The sequence below is a fragment of the Podarcis vaucheri genome (genome assembly GCF_965113315.1).
Source record: "Podarcis vaucheri genome assembly, chromosome: 5".
NCBI lineage: Eukaryota > Metazoa > Chordata > Lepidosauria > Squamata > Lacertidae > Podarcis > Podarcis vaucheri.
This window is the reverse complement of record NC_138763.1, coordinates 3,454,026-3,473,799: the sequence shown is the minus strand read 5'-3', so window position 1 is coordinate 3,473,799 and position 19,774 is coordinate 3,454,026. Positions and strand designations below refer to the sequence as shown.

Here is a 19,774-nt window from a genome sequence, read left to right as displayed (position 1 = left end):
ACTGAATGTTTTGGAAACATCTGGACACAAAGGAGAGTCAAAATTTAGAATTGTAGAGTTGGAAGGGACCCCGAGGGTCATTTAGTCCAACCCCCTGAACTGCAGAGAACTTCGTTGAGATGATGCCTAGACTTAATAATAATAATAATAATAATAATAATAATAATAATAATAATATATTATTTATACCCCACCCATCTGGCTGGGTTTCCCCAGCCACTCTGGGTGGCTTCCAACAAAATATTAGTTCGTCAAACATTGAACGCTTCCTTAAAGATTGGGGGGAACTTGTGTGCCAACAAACACGGTTAACACGTCTCTATTGGAGATATTAATATTGCACAGCATGAAGTGGTTGGATGCACAAAACCTGACTGTTTTAGGAATAAAACATTGTCCAGACCCATAAGCATTCTTTGAAGCTTCACTACCAGAACTTCTTCAAAATAGAAACAAAACAATCAAAGATATATCCAAATGATTCCTTAAGAAATATGCTTGACCAAGACATAGGTTCATCTTCTGAGAAATAAAATAACTTCTAATCAGAGCTGACAAACATAGCTCTCTCTCACACAGGCTCCATTAGTTTACATTGCAGTCCAAGGCCGTGAGCTCCTGTGAGAGATTCATGTTCGCATCCTTCTCCCACAGAGCCTGGGAACAAATAAAACAGCCACACACACCCTTCTAAGATGGTGAATTTGCAGTGGAATACATTCATCACATGATCTAAAGTTAAACACTCAGATTAAGAGCAGAGGACACCAGTATCAACTAGTGGAAGCTCAGAGGGCTCTAAGTTTGCTGCCATGGAAAATCCCCAGTGTTAGCATTCTTCAGTTCAGTGTCAATCAAGCAATTATACTTAACAATCTCTAGGCCTCATCAGGAAGCAAGAGACAAAAGGTGAAACATAGTCCAGGTCCTCGGGAGCATATTTAGCACCAATGCTTTGCCCAAGAACATAAGGAGCAAGGCTCTGCCCCATATCAATGAGCCAGAGACCAATGTGGAGCTCGGGGAAGTCTAATGCAAGCACTGTGAGTACTGCTGCTGGATAAATTTGGATTGAAAAAGGAAGGGGGAGTCTCTGGTGGTATGGAGGATTCAAAGGAGTGAGGAGCCCTTCTAAATCTGGCAGCAATTTTGGACCAATTTGGGCCTGGGTTGAAGGGGCTCTGTACTCATAGGATCATAGAATTCTAGAGCTTGAAGGGACACAAAGGGTCATCTAGTCCAAGCCCCACCATGCAGGAATCACACCTAAGGAATCCCTGGCAGATGGCAACCCAACCTGTCTTGAAATAGCTCCAAGGAAGGAGAGTTAGTGTGATGGCCTGGGACTCGGGTTCGGACTCAGAACCAGAGGAGTTTCAGTCTGCACCAGATCCTTCGCTTCAGGCATCATCTGAACCAAGTCTGGGGCCTGATTCTGAAGAGCCCCAGTCTGCACAAGTTCCCCTGCAACAAACACCAGCTGGGCCGAGTCAGGGGCCTGATCCTGCCCTGGCTCCAGATGCAGGGATGACCTCGTTGCCTCCAGCTGGGCCATCACTTACAGCTGCTCCAGAACCGGTTGGGTCAGGGGAGGCTGAGGCGGCTTCTGGGTCTAGTAACCCACTGACGTCTCCTGAGCTGCAGAGACTAAGGTCTGAGAGAAGGAGAGACCTGAGCATTCGCAGGAGAGCTCACCTTCGGGAGAGACAGGGAGGTGAGTTGCCGGGGGATCAGGACCGGCCGGTACCCCAACAAAGATAAAAGGCTGTCGGACCCTGCCCCAGGTTGCAGGAGCAACATTGCTGTATGCTAGATCCTGCACCTGTCCTTGCCTGGTTTCCTGCCTTGGTCCTGTTGGACTGACTCCCAGTGGAACCTTCAGATTCTGGACCAGTCCTGGACCACGTTTCATGGGTTACCCCCAGGCCCAGAACAGTCTGCCTCTTTCTGAGGTGATCCATTCCACTGTCAAACAGCTCTTACCATCAGAAAGTTTTTCTTAATATTTAGTCGGAATCTCCTTCCTTGTCATTTGAATCCATTGGTCCTACCCTCCAGAGCAGCAGAAAACAAGCTTCCTCCATCTTCCACGTGGCAGCCCTTCAGGTATTAGAAGAGGGCCCTCACCCTCCCGGCTATAAACATACCCAGCTCCTTCGACTGTTGCTCATCAGGCTTGGTTCCCAGACCCTTCGTCACCTTGGTCGCCCTCCTCTACACAGGTTCCAGCTCAGTGCTGGCGAAACCACAAAATGGCATCCCCACCAGGGAAGAAGGGGTGAATGAAGATCTCAATCACGAGCAAAGGGGGTGGGTTAAAGATCTATATCAGGATCTTCTGCACCCATGGATCCTGTTACCCAAGACGGTCTCCTCAACTTGCCTCATGGGTGAGATTGCCTTGTTCCAGTTTATCAATATCCTTCTTGAACTGTGGTGCCCACACACAATACTCCAGGCTCAATTTGCAATCCCCGGCCGTTCCAAACTTCTGTGCTACCATTAATTTTATAATTAATCCTTGTTTCAGTAGCACAAATTTATCCTGCTTCCTTTCTTTTTTTCTTTTTGGCTGATTCCTGTTTGTGGGATGTAAAATTTAGTGTCAGCTTTCTTCAAGTGTGGATTGTTTGGGTGGGCTAAGAACTCTTTCTAATGGGTCTTGATTTGTTTACCGAGGAGGATGTAATTAAATGTGAATAGATGTGATTTCTTCTTCATAATGAATATTAACTAAGGATAAATGCGGCATCAATATTCATTGAGGCAAACAGAAAGCAGGGCACGATCCTGGATGTTGCGTAAATCCAATTACTGGAGACTGGGAGGAAAATGAGAAAGGAACCTTTGTAGAGGTTCCCAGATGCAAAGATTCACCCTGCGCTAAGAAACCTGGGAACCACATTGTGCACTGAAGTTTTTGTTAGATGTACACATGTCTCCCATTTTAAGTGGACACCTAAGTTTTGGTGTAAATGTCCCAAATAAATTCACAAAGGTAAGGAGAGGTAAAGCTCACACAAAGGGATGACCCCAGACTGCCACTATTTTGTGGGATGGAGTCAAACACGTATTGTCTATTTGGGAATGCAAGGCTCTGTCTTGAGGAAGGACACTTTTTTTAAAAAAAGAGAAAAAAGTTATTACTGTATTTTTCACTTTATAAGACGCACCAGACCACAAGACGCACCTAGTTTTTGGAGGAGGAAAACAAGAAGAAAAAAAATTCTGAATCTCAGAAGCCAGAACAGCAAGAAGGATCGCTGTGCAGTGAAAGCAGCGATCCCTCTTGCTGTTCTGGCTTCTGGGATAGCTGTGCAGCCTGCATTCGCTCCATAAGATGCACATACATTTCCCCTTACTTTTTAGGAGGGAAAAAGTGAGTCTTATAGAGCAAAAAATACGGTACTTCTTTTAAACAAAAAACCTTTTAAAAAATCTCTTCTGTGGTCTCCTCTTTCGGGCAGCCTTCCTCTGGGCCCTGGCCTGCTCTCCTGGAGCGTTAGCCACAGAGGAGTAGACTTGGGTCAGGCCTGGGCTTGGCCACGTGTCCTTGTCCTCCCAGTGCTCTCCTACCTCTCCTCCTCAGCGGTGGCAGCGGCGGCACGGCAAGGTCTGGGCTCCCCTCTTTTTTCTCCTTCCTTTTTCTCTTCCTTCTCCTTCTCCTTCTCCTTCTTCTCCTTCTCCCTGCATCCGCTCAGGGGTTTTCCTGGCCCCAGAATGCCACTGGGAAGTCAGCCGGGTGGCCGGGCACTCTTGCTCCCGGCTCAATTTGGGTCGCTGGGCGTGTGTGTCAGTGGTTCCCCCAGGTGACACGCCGGGCATCCTCAGTTCCCCCTTGGCAGTGGCGGCAGCAGCGGCAGTCTCAGCAGCCAGCCTGGTAGCGCAGTTGGCTCTGGCTGGCTTCAGGAGCTGCTCTCTGCCATGGCGCCCGCCATTTTGCCTCTCCAGAAGTCCCCAAATGATGTGTCTTGTGCCATTGAACCAATCGCACAATATTCATTTCCTACTAATAAATCTACAACACTTAAAATATAAATCCGGGGACATTAAATGAAATCCGGGGATATTCCGGGGACGTATTTTGCCCGGGGACAGATTTGTAAATCCGGGGACTCTCCCCGGGAAACGGGGACGTCTGGTAACCGTAGTCTTGAGGGATGAGCGAATCCGGCAATGTCAGCTTCTAGCAGTTTTCTATTGTCCCAACCTTAAATTTAGTTCTCCACATTCCCACAACCGTTTGTGATTTATAGGTATTTGCTATCAACGAATCAATTCGATACACAGATTCTAGAAATGAGTGGAATAAAGAGTTGGAGGTTCCTATATCACCTAGGCAGTGGGAAGGCGTTTTAGCTTCTGCAGCGAAGGTGTCAATGGATATTAAATTACCATATACAGCAGAAAAAATGTTTAGAATTTACTGTAGTCTATATAGAAAAGGATGGATGCGGGTGGCACTGTGGGTTAAACCACAGAGCCTAGGACTTGCTGATCAGAAGGTCAGCAGTTCAAATCCTCGCGACGGGGTGAGCTCCCATTGCTCGGTCCCTGCTCCTGCCCACCTAGCAGTTCAAAAGCACGTCAAAGTGCAAGTAGATAAATAGGTACCGCTATGGTAGAAAGGTAAACGACATTTCCGTGCACTGCTCTGGTTCACCAGAAGCGGCTTAGTCATGCTGGCCACATGACCCAGAAGCTCCCTCGGCCAGTAAAGCGAGATGAACGCTGCAACCCCAGAGTAAGTCACAACTGGACCTAATGGTCAGGGGTCCCTTTACCTTTTATGTAGAAAAGGATGGTCGAAAAAGCACATTGTTGGAGATGTAATAAGGATAATGCTTCTTTGAAAGACATGTTTTTACGGTGTCCTCTACCAACTAAGAATTGGGAGAAAGTGTTGGATTGTATAAACATGACTGTGCAGAAAATGATAAAATTTTCAGAGTTAAATATTATTTTGAGTTAGGTACCTAATATATGGAATTTGACAACTGGACAATGTAAATGGGTTCTCCATGCCCTTACTATGGCCAAATGACTGCTATTGATGAACTGGAAAGATAAAACTATGGCCCCCTTCAGTCAATGGATTGAAGATATGACCACACTCGCAACTTATGAACGGATTGCTTATAGATGTAGACTTTGTATGGAGAAGTATAATGATATTTGGAATGCATTTATTTAAAAAAAAATAGTAGGTTATAAATAGTCATATATGTTTTTGGATAATAATAATGTTTATATTTACAGGTAGGTAGCCGTGTTGGTCTGCCGTAGATGAAACAAAATAAAAAAATTCCTTCCAGTAGCACCTTAGAGTATAAGTTTGTTATACAAAATATAAGTTTGTTATTGGTATGAGTTACACAGTGTATCTGAAGAAATGTGCATGCACACGAAAGCTCATACCAATAACAAACCTAGTTGGTCTCTAAGGTGCTAATGGAAGGATTTTTTTTTATTTTGCTTCAATAACATTTATATGTCTAGGTAAAGGTAAAGGACCCCTGGACAGTTAAGTCCAGTCAAAGGCGACTATGGGGTTGTGGCGCTCATCTTGCTTTCAAGCCAAGGGAGCCGGTGTTTGTCCACAGACAGCTTTCCGGGTCATGTGGCCAGCAGGACCAAACTGCTTCTTGTGCAACGGGACACCGTGATGGAAGCCAGAGCGCACAGAAACACCGTTTACCTACCTTCCACAGTGGTACCTATTTATCTACTTGCACTGGCATGCTTTCAAACTGCTAGGTTGGCAGGAGCTGGGACAGAGCAACAGGAGCTCACCTCGTTGTGGGGATTCGAACCGCCGACCTTCCGATCATCAAGCCCAAGAGGCTCAGTGGTTTAGACCACAGCTTCACCCGTGTGTCTATATACTAGACAAGCAAATACAGTGGTACCTCGGGTTAAGTACTTAATTCGTTCTGGAGGTCCGTTCTTAACCTGAAACTGTTCTTAACCTTAATGCTTAATGCTGTACTGTTTTTAACACTTGATTGGGAGCCGCCCAGAGTGGCTGGGGAAACTCAGCCAGATGGGCAGGGTATAAATAAATTATTATTATTATTATTATTATTATTATTATTATTATTATTATTTAACCTGAAGCACCACTTTAGCTAATGGGGCCTCCTGCTGCTGCCGCGCCGCCGGAGCATGATTTCTGTTCTCATCCTGAAGCAAAGTTCTTAACCCGAGGTACTATTTCTGGGTTAGTGGAGTCTGTAACCTGAAGCGTATGTAACCTGAAGCATATGTAACCCGAGGTATCACTGTATGGAATTTAGTTGTTTGCATATAGATAGATAGATAGATAGATAGATAGATAGATAGATAGATAGATAGATAGATGATAGAGAGATGATAGATATTTATTCTTTCATTTATTCCTTTATTTTTTTAATTCAATTTTTATTTCCATTTTATTATGTTCCAACACACACACACCTGGGGACAAGGTGACGCTCAGCCTCTGGCCCTCCTGGAGAAAAGTGAACAGTTGAAATTGTGTCTGGAATCCAGACTCTGTTGGTCACAAGTTAAGAAGGAGGGTGGACTCCTCAATACGAGATTTCAGTGTTGTGCATAATAAACACAAAGCAAGCGAGGGAGACGATAGGCGTCACTTTCTTTCTTTTAATTTAGCATTTTTTCAGGATTTTACTTCATTGTTAGGAAGATGTTACCCAGGCTCATTAGTGTTTTCAAAATGCAATGTTTTCCTCCCTGTTGACATGGATGGGGAAGCGGAGTGGATTAATGATCACCCAAAGTGGGACAAGACACTTGGCTCTCCCCTTTGATCTCTGGTCTGAAGCTCAAAAATTGTGCAAGGGCTGGAAATATCTAATTGCTGTTTGTCTGAAGCTGTGAAAACTCCACGACACCTCGATTTCTGTAGCAAATGCTAAATCCCGTGCCTCCCCCAAATTAAAATCACCGCATGCTTTATCACATGGGTTATGGCACATTTCCCCTAAATTTGTGTCTTACCTTCCTGGCTGCTGTTCTGAAAATGTCTGGAAAGGACTCATTAGATGAGTGTGTGTTCACTCTACCAGTTTATTACTGGTACTAATTGGGCATAGGCTCTTAAAGCTACCACATAAAATCATAGAACAGTAGAGTTGGGCGGGATCCCAAGACCCACACAACCCCCTTGTGATGAAGGAATCTCAACCAAAGCATCCATGACAGATGGTCACACAAACTCTGCTTTGAAATCTCCAATTAAGGAGAACCCACCAGTGGCGTAGCGTGGGTTGTCAGCACCCGGGGCAAGGCAAGTAATTTGTGCCCCCTAACCCGTGGATTTGCGCCCCCTAACCCTAACCCCCAGATGTTGCGCCCGGTGCGGCCGGGCCCCCCTGCACCCCCCATGCTACGCCACTGGAACCCACCACCTCCTGAGGGAGTCTGTTCCACCATCAAACAGCTCTTACCATCAGAAATCTCTTGCTGATGTTGAGTCAGAATATCCTTTCTTGTAACTTGAAGCCATTGGTCCAGGTCCTACTCTCTGGAGCAGAAGTAACCAAATCTGCTCTCTCTTCCAAGTGACAACCCTTTGGATATTTGAAGATAGCTCTCATATCATCCATCTCTCTTTTCTTCTCCAGGCTGTTGTTGTTGTTTAGTCTTTCAGTCGTGTCCGACTCTTCGTGACCCCATGGACCAGAGCACGCCAGGCCATTCAGATATGCCCTGATTCTGTTTTCTGTTGAGGGCTACGGATTCCCATAAATTTGCACAAATCATTTCAGCTGAGCAATACTCCAGCAATTAGGGGGTGCGGGTGGCACTGTGGTCTAAACCACTGAGCCTCTTGAGCTTGCTGATCGGAAGGTTGGTGATTCGAATCCGCACTACGGTGTGAGCTCCCATTGCTCTGTTCCAGCTCCTGCCAACCTAGCACTTCAAAAGCACACCAGTGCGAGTAGATAAATAGGTACTGCTGCGGTGGGAAGGTAAAAAGTGTTTCCGTGCACTCTGGTTTCCACCGCTGTGTTCCGTTGTGCCAGAAGCGGTTTAGGCCTGCTGGCCACTTGACCCGGAAAGCTGTCTGTGGACAAATGCCAGCTCCCTTGGCCTGAAAGTGAGATGAGTGCTGCGACCCCATAGTCACCTTTGACTGGACTTAACCATCCAGGGGTCCTTTATCTTTACCTTTTTTTACTCCAGCAATTAGACTTATCAATTCTCAGTTAAATTCTCGGGAGCCCCTTAATTTGTCCCCTCTCAGCAGACTTGCCGCTGTAAAGATGACAACCCTTCCTAAACTTTTGTTTTTTGTTTATTTATTTCAAGTTTATGTTTCTGGGTAATCTTCCCCCTGCCCTTCTGTTTCATATCGCTAGATTGTTCTGCCCATCACTTGTCTGCGCTTCATATCCCGGCCAAATCACCTGGACCAACTTTGAGAGCAAAATAAGTGCCATTCCAAATCTGGGGTGCTTGGGTGTCTGGTGTCCTACTGAATATTCGGTGCAGCGCACAACTATTAAGAACAGCTGAAGATTCTTTGAGCTAAGCAGCTCTTGTCTGGTGTTGGAGAAATCAGGCACTCCTCTGCCCTCCACTGGGTATCAAGATCTATAGCAGGCATTCAACCTCTTTTATATATACTTAGTTTTTTGAGTTGAACGTTAGAGTGACTTTAACAGCCTGCTTTGGCACCATAATTGTCTCCTATATGGATTTGACACTACTGTTGCGGAACTGGCACTGTCACGGGCACCACATAATACTTGCTCTGCAGTTGCAAGAATTTGATCTTTGCGACCTGTTGGAATGTAATGTAAAAGTGCTGTCCAAAACGTCTCCTCTTCTTTTTGGCGATCCCTCATAGCTGAGTAAGATTGTCTTCCATAAACACAGTTTTAACAGCGAGTCCGTAAGTGACTGTGGAGGCCAATTCTGGAACCATACATCCTTCCACAGTGGGGACATTGGTTTCCGGGTGGGAGTTGATCACGGTGTGGATTTGCCAAGCATGTCTTCCTCTTAGCACGTGTCTCCCTTGTGTCCTGAGTTCAAGTGTCTTCAAAGCCCATGGCACCTTTGGTAAAGGCTGTTCTCCAACTGGAGCACTTGCAGGCCAATGTTTCCCAATTGTTGGTGTTTATACTACATTTTTAAAGATCTGCCTTGAGATGGTCTTTAAACCTCTTTTGTTGACCACCAGCATTACACTCGAACTCAGGAGGCAAGGGAGAAACGTGCTAAGAGGAAGGCACACTTAGCAAATCCACACCGTGATCAACTCCTGCCCGGAAACCCATGTCCCCACTGTGGAAGGATGTGTGGATCCAGAATTGGCCTCCACAGTCACTGTCAAAACTGTGTTTATGGAAGATAATCTTACTCAGCTACAAGGGATCGCCAAAGAAGAAAGAAGACTCCCAGTAGACTCATTGAAATGCATGGTAATGTTCATTAATTTCAGTGGGTCTAGTTAGTTGACTGCCTCCCCATGGAAGTCAAGTTACCCCCCAAAACATATTTACTGTTCACATGATACTTAAATCTTGCCTCAATCTGCCACCGTGTGGTTGTAGTGGAAATTGTCATTCTTGCTGCCAGTGGCATTTGATTGGCCCAGGGGTGCCCAAACTTTTTTCAAAGAGGGCCAGATTTGATGAAGTGAACGTGCATGAGGGGCGGCTGGATTAGGCCCCTGAAACGGACTTTGGACATTTTTATTTTGCAATACTGCTGAGACTTGAAATATTGCCGCAAGCTGCTTCTGTGGAGAAGGGCTCTCAAAAAGCAGTGTGGCCATTTTATCGAAATGATATAATAATAATAATAATAATAATAATAATAATAATAATAATAATAATAATAATAATTATTTATTATTTTTATCCCGCCCATCTGGCTGGGCTTCCCCAGCCACTCTGGGCGGCTTCCAAAAAAATATTAAAATACTATAATACATCAAACATTAAAAGCTTCCCTAAACAGGGCTGCCTTCAGATGTCTTCTAAAAGTCTGGTAGTTGTTGTTCTCTTTGACATCTGGTGGGAGGGCGTTCCACAGGGAGGGCGCCACCACCGAGAAGGCCCTCTGCCTGGTTCCCTGTAACTTGGCTTCTCGCAGTGAGGGAACCGCCAGAAGGCCCTCGGCGCTGGACCTCAGTGTCCGGGCAGTATACTCCTTCAGGTATACTGGACCGAGGCCGTTTAGGGTTTTAAAGGTCAGCACCAACACATTGAATTGTGCCTGGAAACATACTGGGAGCCAATGTAGATCTTTCAAGACCGGTGTTATGTGGGTCTCGGCGGTCGCTCCCAGTCACCAGTCTGGGTGCAGCATTCTGGATTAGTTGTAGTTTCCGGGTCACCTTCAAAGGTAGCCCCACGTAGAGCGCATTGCAGTAGTCCAAGTGAGAAATAACTAGAACATGCACCACTCTGGCGAGACAGTCCACGGGCAGGTAGGGTCTCAGCCTGCGTACCAGGTGGAGCTGGTAGACAGCTGCCCTGGACACAGATTTGACCTGTGCCTCCATGGACAGCTGTGAGTCCAAAATGATACCACTTCATCCATCCTCAGAGGAGCTCTAGGGGTATACAGTACATGGTTCTTTTCCACACACATGTTGTCATCACAACAACCCTGAGAGAGAGGGGGCGGGGGCTAAAAGTCATCTGGCAAGCGTCTAACTCTACCATTCTATGATTCTATGAATTTGTGAGTGGAGATTTGAACCCGGGTCTCCCTGGTCTTAATCTGATGTTCTTCCCACTCTACCACACTGGATGTTTTTCAACGTTCCAGTATATTCTCCACCATGGTTGCTGTGCGTGAAGAGATCTGACTGTTGACTGGAGGGTAGACAAATAACTGGGCCACTTTGCTTTGGCGGATGTTGTAGCTGAAATGCCCCTTGCCTCTCAGAAAATAAATTGGGAATAATTATCGTCAAACTATAAGCTTCCCTTCGACCCAGAAAAAACTCACGTTTTGCTGCCTGGTGTAAATCTGCATAGTTTCTAGTGTGACGTACGATTCTGAGGCTTTGGAAGCAATGTAGCAGGGCTCACCAATCTCTTTTTTTTTTAAAAAAACGCATTTTTATTAAAGATTTTCTTAGTTTACAAAACACATGTAATTATCATTAATATTATTTTCAGTTGTTATCTCTGAGAAAAGTAGAAAATAAGAGGATATAGCTATACGAATTCTTCAAACTTGCACGACCCTTTAAAAATTAGTTAAGGAACCAAATGTTATATAATACTGTTTTATATGACTGTTTTATAATTTATGAACATTTAGAATTTAAATGTATTTTCATGTAATATTTGATACTTCCAGCTGATGAAGGTGAATACATCGAAACAGGGCCCTGTCTGGCCTGAGTTCTTGGTGTGCTTTTTTCTTGGTATATCGAAAGAGGAGTGCGAAGCGAAACTGATGGACTATGTGGAGATGGTGAAACTGACGGGAAAGATCTGAAACCAGGAAGATCAAGCATTTGAAAAGGACTGGAACAAATACGTGCCTTATTTAAAAGATCACTGTAAAAATGTAAAGACACTGGCGGGAATGTGAAGGTACTTGTAATGTGAAAGTCTACTATATTTTACTGATTTATATAATGATTTGGAAAATGTAAAAGATGCAGGTGATTAGGGGATAAAGAAAGAAGCCATGAAGGGGGGGAGGGGAGTTCAAAGGTTCAAAAGAACCTATTAAGTGGAGATGAAAGATGAATATTGTGAGGGTGTTAAAAATGTGGAAAATTAATAAAAAATTACTATATCTATCTATCTATCTATCTATCTATCTAGTTATGCTATAAGTTTTCACAGACTATAAGTTTTCCCTTCATCAGCTGTGTTCATGCTGTTGTCCCCAAATCTTAAATTGGTGGTTCCCAAAGGTGACAGTGAGGGTTACCTAGGGAAGGTGCTAAGAGCCAAGCAGCCACAGCTGTTGGAAGATAAAGGTATAAATGGCTACAGGACTTTGGAAAACTGCTATCACTGGATCAAGTTCATTAATTCCGTTGAATTCATTAAACTAAATAGTTTTACAGTTGTACCTTGGCTCCCAAATCCCTTGGGAGTCAAATGTTCCAGCTCCCAAGCTATCAAAAACCGGAAGTGAGTGTTCCGGTTTTCAAATGTTTTTTGGAAGCTGAACGTCCGGTGTGGCTTCTTCTATTGTTTTCGGTGCCCCTGTGCAATCAGAAACCAATTGGAAGCTGTGCATTGGTTTCTGAACGTTTTGGATGTCAAACGGACTTCTGGAATGGATTTTGTTTGACTTCCGACGTACGACTGTACTTGTTGGCATCTGTCTGTCTCAGGAGACAGTGTGAAATGCGCCTTGAGGGTTGAAGTCAAACCTGTGGCTGTAGAGACCAATACAGGAGGGACATATTTTGCTGCTGTTGGGGTAGATGAAGGGACCGGTTTTCAATGAAGTTGCAACTGCTTCAAATTTTATTGAGTCCTTATCTTCCTTAGTGGTTTGTGCAAACCACTATTCTGAATAATGCTTTTTACAGGGTAGGAGCCACTGGGGAGGAATATATGGAACTTGTAGGGGGGAGGGCGAAAAAGTTTAGGAACCATTGGCTTAAGCTATACAGTGGTACCTCGGGTTACCTACTCTTCAGGTTGCATACGCTTCAGGTTACAGACTCCACTAACCCAGAAATATTACCTTGGGTTAAGAACTTTGCTTCAGGATGAGAACAGAAATCGTGCTCTGGTGGCGCGGCAGCAGCAGGAGGCCCCATGAGCTAAAGTGGTGCTTCAGGTTAAGAACAGTTTCAGGTTAGGTACGGACCTCCGGAACAAATTAAGTACTTAACCTGAGGTACCACTGTAATAAATTTGTTACGTCTTTAGGATGCCACAAGATTCTTTGTTGTGTTTCCTGCGAGAGAGGAACAGAGCTCCAGCCCCTCTGTAAGTGGTTAACCTTGTCATGGTTACCAGGGGGTAAGAAGTTGCTTGTGAAGAGAGGATTTCACAAATTAATACATGTGGACTGGTTTTTAGTTCTGTATGGTTCAGCTGACTATGCCTTGGTATTCAGAGTGGAAGAGAAGCAGGGTCACTGTCATCCTGAAGTTACAACTTTTGTCATCTGTGAGATAGCATTTGACTGATATGTGTGGATACACCAGAACCCACTCGGTCAGGTTAGGACAGGGGTCAGCAAACTTTTTCAGCAGGGGGCCAGTCCACTGTCCCTCAGACCTTGTGGGGGGCCAGACTATATTTTTTTTTGGGGGGGGAATGAACAAATTCCTATGCCCCACAAATAACCCAGAGATGCATTTTAAATAAAAGGACACATTCTACTCATGTAAAAACACGCTGATTCCCGAACCGTCCACGGGCCGGATTGAGAAGGCTATGGGACCAGATCCGGCCCCTGGACCTTAGCTTGCCTACCGATGGGTTAGGAGGAATCACCTCTGTCAGAGCTGCCCTAGGTCCCAGCTCACAAAGGACGAACGCCACTTCGTTGTTATGTACAAAAGTCTTTATTGAAGTTCATTTTCGTTTCCACAGCCGCAGCGTGCAGCCCTACGTCTGAACTCTAGACCGTTGAAGCTCCGTCTGAGTCCCCTCCTCCCAGACACCAGTTTAAGACCCTTGCCTTACTCCACCTCTTCCTTTGCTCTCTCTTCCTCTGGGTCCTCCTGCCCGCTGGGGTTTCGCCCTTCCTAGATTCTTCTGACGCTGATTCCCCTGATTATTCCCTCTCCCTCCGGCGGGCTTTAGGACCTGGTTCCCAATCCGGGCTTTCTGCTGTCCCGCGCGCCTGTACATTTGAACTTGGCGCGCGCGCCCAGCCCCCGACCTTCCTTCTGACCGTTACACTGCTCCGGTCACTGCTTTCCTCCTCTTCGGGGAGGTTAGCGGGCTCCGACCTCCCCTCCATTCCCCCTCTCTCCGATGGAGGTGTGGTCAGCCCTGACTCATCTCCTCTCCCTGCTGGAGGAGACGCTGGCCCTGACACACGGGAACCTCCCCCCCCCCGCTACGCTCTGGTGGGGAAGCTGGTCCTGATCTCCAGCTGCTGCTTTGGGAGTCCCCGCTGGCCCCTTGCTTCTGGTGCGTCCCCCCTGGGACCCCCCTTGTCCTGACCACCGGCGCCCCCTTCTGGGAATCTTCTGATTCGCTGGAGAGGCTCATGGAATCTCTCGGGTCACTGTCATTCTCCCCCCCCCCGGCTGTCCTCAGATTCTTCCCATTTGCTCTCCATCTCCTGTCTCCCCTGTGCCTCTGTTCCTGAGCCCCTGACAACTTCCAAGACTTGTCCCTGCACCCTCCCCATCAGCTCCAGGCAACATGAGAGGACAAAGGAGAATGGTCTAGAATGGTCTTGCTGGTTAGGGATGGGTGAGAGTTTGAATTCTGGGGACGAGAAGGGCACCAGGTTTAGGAAGGCTGCATTGGACCTTGAACTGGCACAAAGGGATGCCTTCTCAAGAAACAGCTGCTGGGGCAGGTCGGAAGGAAAAGGAACACACCACACAGCCTTGCTCATGGTTGCTTTCTGCCGTTTTATTTTTGAATTTGTACAGCTATATTTTACAGAACGCATTAATGCAGTTTGACACACCCCCAAACCCTGTCACCCGAGATTGACTGATTGTAACACAAGTGTATAAAATGAGACCAAATTATTATTATCTTTTTTTAAAAAAAACATAACACCTGACATTCTCCATCAAGAGTCTGCAACGACCCCCTTTGTAGCGACACCGTACCTCAAAACTGGGCTCTAATTTAGTCGAAAAGAAAGGCACTGTGAGAAAACGCAAAAAAAATAAGAGAGAAATAAAAATAAAACCCCAAACGAACATTGTACATATATACAGACTGGGGGAAAGGAAAGAAAGAAAGAAGGAAAACAGAACACAAAATTACGTTTTTTTAAATTATTTTAAATTCCTTCTGCAGCTTTGTTGGTTTAATACACACTCTTTTTTTGTAAATTGTAAACCTTCACTTGCAAAAAATACAAATACACACTCAATGCTCTTAGACAAAATATTTTCTCACTAATACAGATGCAATACTTTTAAAATATCTTGTTAAGTGCTTTGTCACAATAAAGACTCCTGGATCAGCCATCTGCCTGCAGAGGCCTAGCAGGAGACTTTAATGCATATATATATATGTATATATGTGTGTGTGTGTGTGTCTGTGTGTGTGTGTCTGTGTGTGTGTCTGTGTGTGTGTGTGTGTATATATATATATATATATATATATATATATATATATGCATTTAATATCTCTTTTTTAAAGGTTTATATTTTTATATATTTATTTATATATATATATATTCATATATTTACAACTCTGCCATAGATTCCATCACCTTTGGTTAAAAAGTTAAAGCCCTCTCCACTCTGATAGCATATACAATCTCCCCGCCCGCCGCCCCCGCTCTTTTGTTAAAAAACACACAATTTCATTTGCAAAAAAAAAGGAAAAAGAAAAAAGAAATAACAATTTGTTCCCACGAAATGATCTACATTCCTCGTCTCCTGGCTGCGAAAGGGTCACGCCTTTTGCAGCGCAGACTTTTAAAAGACGGGGGTTCTTTCCCCCCCAGCTCCAAAACCCAAACTCTCTTGCACGTAAACACACACGCACACACACACATACACAAAATGTCGCTCTGACTATATATATATATATAGATATATTTAGATATATATATATATATATATATATATATATATATATATATATATATACTTTTTTGAAAATTCACATAACTGGGAAGCAGGAAAAAACAAAAAGGAAATGTAAAACCCGTGTCATTATACTATTTCTCTCTTCCTCCTTTGCAACTGCACTCCGGGCTTCGAGAGGCACTCCATTGTGTGACAATAAAGAATAATAAAGTTTTTGTCCCCCCCCTAAAGTGTTACAAGTTTCCTTTGGACATCGCCCCCACTGCCCTTCCTCCTCCTCCTAAGCCAGACCCTCTTCTCCCGAGAAACAGGTCCCTCCTTCAGCAAGCCTTCGGGAGCTCAGCGGCGCCTTCCACTGTTGAGACACGGTATTGCACCTTGGTGTTGGTGATGGCGCCGTGCTTCTGGCGTAAGTGGAGACGCAGCTGGCTTTTGTGGCGGAAGTGCAGGTTGCACTTTTCACACTGCAGGGGGGGAGAGGAGAAAAAGCAAAAAGGCATCAAGTCAGGGCTCTAATAACAATAACAAAATTGCCTTGTCTTGTCTTTCTGTATGCAACAGCAGCAGCGACAACGTGGTAGCCAGTCATTGGAAAGGAAATTACCGTATATCCCAACCAAAGGGGAATGGTTAAGTAAACTATGTGAGTACCTGGAGTTAGCAAAATGGACGGATTTAATAAGGCACAAACCAAAAATTGTAATTCAGAAACAACGGGAATGCTAAAATGAATATTTATACGAGCAGGTTTCCTGAGGTTTCCGCAACCTGAGGACCACTTCTGCACATGCACAGACCATTCTGATGCTCAGAACTGGACACAGTATTCCAAGTGTGGTCTGACCAAGGCAGAATAGAGTGGCGCTGTGGTCTAAACCACTGAGCCTCTTGGGCTTGCCGATCGGAAGGTTGGCGGTTCGAATCCCCGCGACGGGGTGAGCTCCCGTTGCTCAGTCCCTGCTCCTGCCCACCTAGCAGTTCAAAAGCACGTCAAAGTGCAAGTAGATAAATAGGTAAAGATAAGCAGCGTTTCCGTGCGCTGCTCTGGTTCGCCAGAAGCGGCTTAGTCCTGCTGGCCACATGACCCACATGCTGGCCAGTAAAGCGAGATGAGCGCCGCAACCCCAAAGTCAGCCACGACTGGACCTAACAGTCAGGGGTCCCTTTACCTTTCAATAAGCAATGCTTTTTCTCTGTATTAAATTTAGTGCTTTCGATATGTAAGTTTTATCTGCGTTACCTGTGATTTATGCAGCATTTTTAAGATGCATACTTCTAAGTAGCAATGTGATTTTATACAGTATTTTATATTGTGCGTTTCTGCGCTGTACCTATTCATCTTATACGCGAATGGCCTGTGGCCTGAGAATTAATAAAACCACGACTTTTAAAGCCATCCAGGTTTTTGGCCACTGCTAGCTGCTAGGGGAAAACACCAGCTTGGTATAGCCTGGCTTACAAGATCCTAGAATTGTAGAATTGGAAGGGACCCCGTGGGAATTCTAGTCCAACCCCATGCAATGCAGAAATCTCCACCATGGGGCATTCAGGCGCCACGACTTACATGGTAGGGCTTTTCCCCAGTGTGGATTCGCAGGTGACTCTTGAGGGTCTGCAGGTGCCGGAATCGGGTCCCACAGATTTCGCACGGGTAGGGCTTCTCGCCGGTGTGTATCAGCACATGAGCTCTCAGGTGTGCTACCTGGTGAAAGGAATACAGGTGTCAAGAGAGGCAGTTCCCACGAGTTCATTTGGGGCGTCAAAAGAAACAGGATTAATAAGAAACCGCTCAGGCGACAAGGTTAAAAAAAAGAATGGGATTGCTTTAAAAACTACCTGACAAAATATGGTTCCAGTAACGATTCTTGGTTGTGTGCCTAGATTAACCTCACAGGAATAAGGGAATTTTCTTTTTATAACTGAATAGAGATTACTTAAATGTAAGAGAAGTGTTGAAGCCGCAAAGAGTTAGAGGGAAGTCAATAAACATATAAGGGACTCAAACCAGTTTCGGGGAACAGAAAGAATGTGACTGTAAGGGGGGGGGAGGAAAGAAGAAATATGAAGGTAACTTCTTTCTATGAATTTTATGCGTAGAATATTCAAATTATGGTTTGTACTCCTTAAATAATTTTGTGTATTTGACAAAGCTCTTTTTCTTTTTACAATTTTCTTTTATGTATTTTCTTTTCTTTTTAGTACACGTGGGTGTAAGGCTGAATTTATTCTCCTTTTTTGTAAATTTTAAAAATGCAATAAAGATTACGTTACAAAATTTAAAACAAAACAAAGCACACACACAAAAGAAAGACCCCCTTTGGTGTTGGCAGCGGGGTTCCAGAAGGGCCAAATTCTCTCTCTCTCTCTTTTTAATAATCTTTATTAATTTAAATTACACACATATACAAAGAATTTACAATCTCATACTACAAAAAGGAAATTAAAGAAAAAAGAATTAAGAAAAAATAAAAGAAGAAAATACAGAAAAAAAGAAAAAAGAAAAAGCAGATTTACGTGCATTAAAAAAACTTCCTAATTAATACTTAAATAAACACTTAAATAAAAAAGTCTTCTGACAAAACAAGTCTTCCAATCATTCTCATTGTACTGTTTATACTGTCGTTGTTTTTTCTGCAGTTTTATATTCTTTAATACAGTCATACCTTGGGATGAATACGCTTCAGCTTAAATATTTTTGGGTTGCGCTCCGTGGCGACCTGGAAGTAACGGAGTGCGCTACTTCTGGGTTTCGCCACTCGCGCATGCACAGACGCTCGAAATGATGTCATGCGCATGCGTGGAAGCGCCTGCGCATCTTACATTCACTTCAGGATCCCGTTCACATCCCGAGGTACCACTGTATTGTTCCCATCTACTCCACAAAAGGTATTTGTGTTTATAAGTATCACTCAAGTTCTGCTAATTGTTAGGATATTTCCGTTCCACCTTAAAAGGGAGCAGGCTTTGTGAGTCACAGAGTCTGCGCATTTCCTGTTCACAGGATGTTTATGTTTTCTGTTGCTTTCGTTTCTCTCTGTGTGTCTGGAGACACTGAAGCAGGCAGTCATGTTTTTCTTTGTTCTGATCAATGCTGAATAAAACTTCTAAATAATGCTCTCCTACGTGCGACTTCTGCTGTGAATTATCTGCTGATAGAGTGTGCATGAGCTCTGGAATGTGGCAAGCTATTTCAGGAAACTCATGTCACTAATTGCTGATACTGCGTGCCTACGGGAGATCGATGGATCGTCCGGCAGACGGCTTGGGGCCATGATGGACTTTATCTCCCTGGCAGTATCCCAACACTAATATGGCTAAATTCTCAATCCCGCCACCCAGGGAGTCCACAGAGTCATCTCCACCTATCAACTACCCACCTGGACAAACCTCGCCCCACAGGTCTCGCACTTGTAGGGCTTCTCTCCCGAGTGGATCCGCGTGTGGGTCTTCAGGTTGGCCGGCCGGTTGAACTGGGCCCCACAGATACTGCAGCGATACGGCTTCTCGCCTGTCTCGACAAACAGAACGGAGCCTGTTTAGTGTCGCGGTATGAAGCAAAAGAAAGAAAAAGAGAGAAGGTGCTTCTATGAAAGCCTAGAAGGGAGGGTGCACCTTTGGGTAAGGAATGGGGCCTGGGCGACGAGGGTGCCCCCTCGCCTTCAAAACTCTCAGCGCCAAGGACCCAAATGCATAAGAGCGCAATAGGAAGTCACCTTATACCGAGCCAAACCATTGGCCCCTGCAGCTCAGTATTGTCAACACAGGCTGGCAGCATCTCCTAGCCCTGCCTGGAGATGCCATGGGGAGTTTAACCTGGGACCTTAATAATATAATAATTTATTATTTATACCCCGCCCACCTGGCTGAGTTTCCCCAGCCACTCTGGGCAGCTCCCAACAGAATATTAAAAGCACAATAAAACATCAAACATTAAAAACTTCCCTAAACAGGGCTGCCTTCAGATGTCTTCTAAAAGTCAGATAACTGTTTATTTCCTTGACATCAGATGGGAGGGCGTTCCACAGGGCGGGAGCCACCACCGAGAAGGCCCTCCTACCAGATGTCAAAGAGAAAAACAACTACCAG

At 44.9% G+C, this 19,774-nt stretch overlaps 1 protein-coding gene and 1 long non-coding RNA gene across 8 annotated transcripts in view; both read right to left on the bottom strand.

The window, feature by feature from the left end:
• The window catches only part of LOC309533407, a 197,161-nt gene that overhangs the window by 73,969 nt on the left and 103,418 nt on the right, over window positions 1-19,774 (bottom strand). The window lies entirely within an intron of this gene.
• BCL6 (BCL6 transcription repressor) overlaps window positions 14,526-19,774 on the bottom strand; it is a 71,890-nt gene continuing 66,641 nt past the window's right edge. For 5 of the 7 annotated variants that reach the window (XM_082224150.1, XM_082224147.1, XM_082224149.1 and 2 more), the window contains 3 exons: window positions 19,066-19,220; window positions 17,253-17,390; window positions 14,526-16,152 (listed from right to left, as the gene is read on the bottom strand). In XM_082224150.1, the coding sequence (XP_082080276.1) occupies window positions 16,009-16,152; window positions 17,253-17,390; window positions 19,066-19,220 (437 nt within the window). In that variant the 3' untranslated portion in view covers window positions 14,526-16,008. The remainder of the gene's footprint in view (window positions 16,153-17,252; window positions 17,391-19,065; window positions 19,221-19,774) is intronic. The other 2 variants (XM_082224153.1, XM_082224152.1) reach the window with 1 other exon arrangement.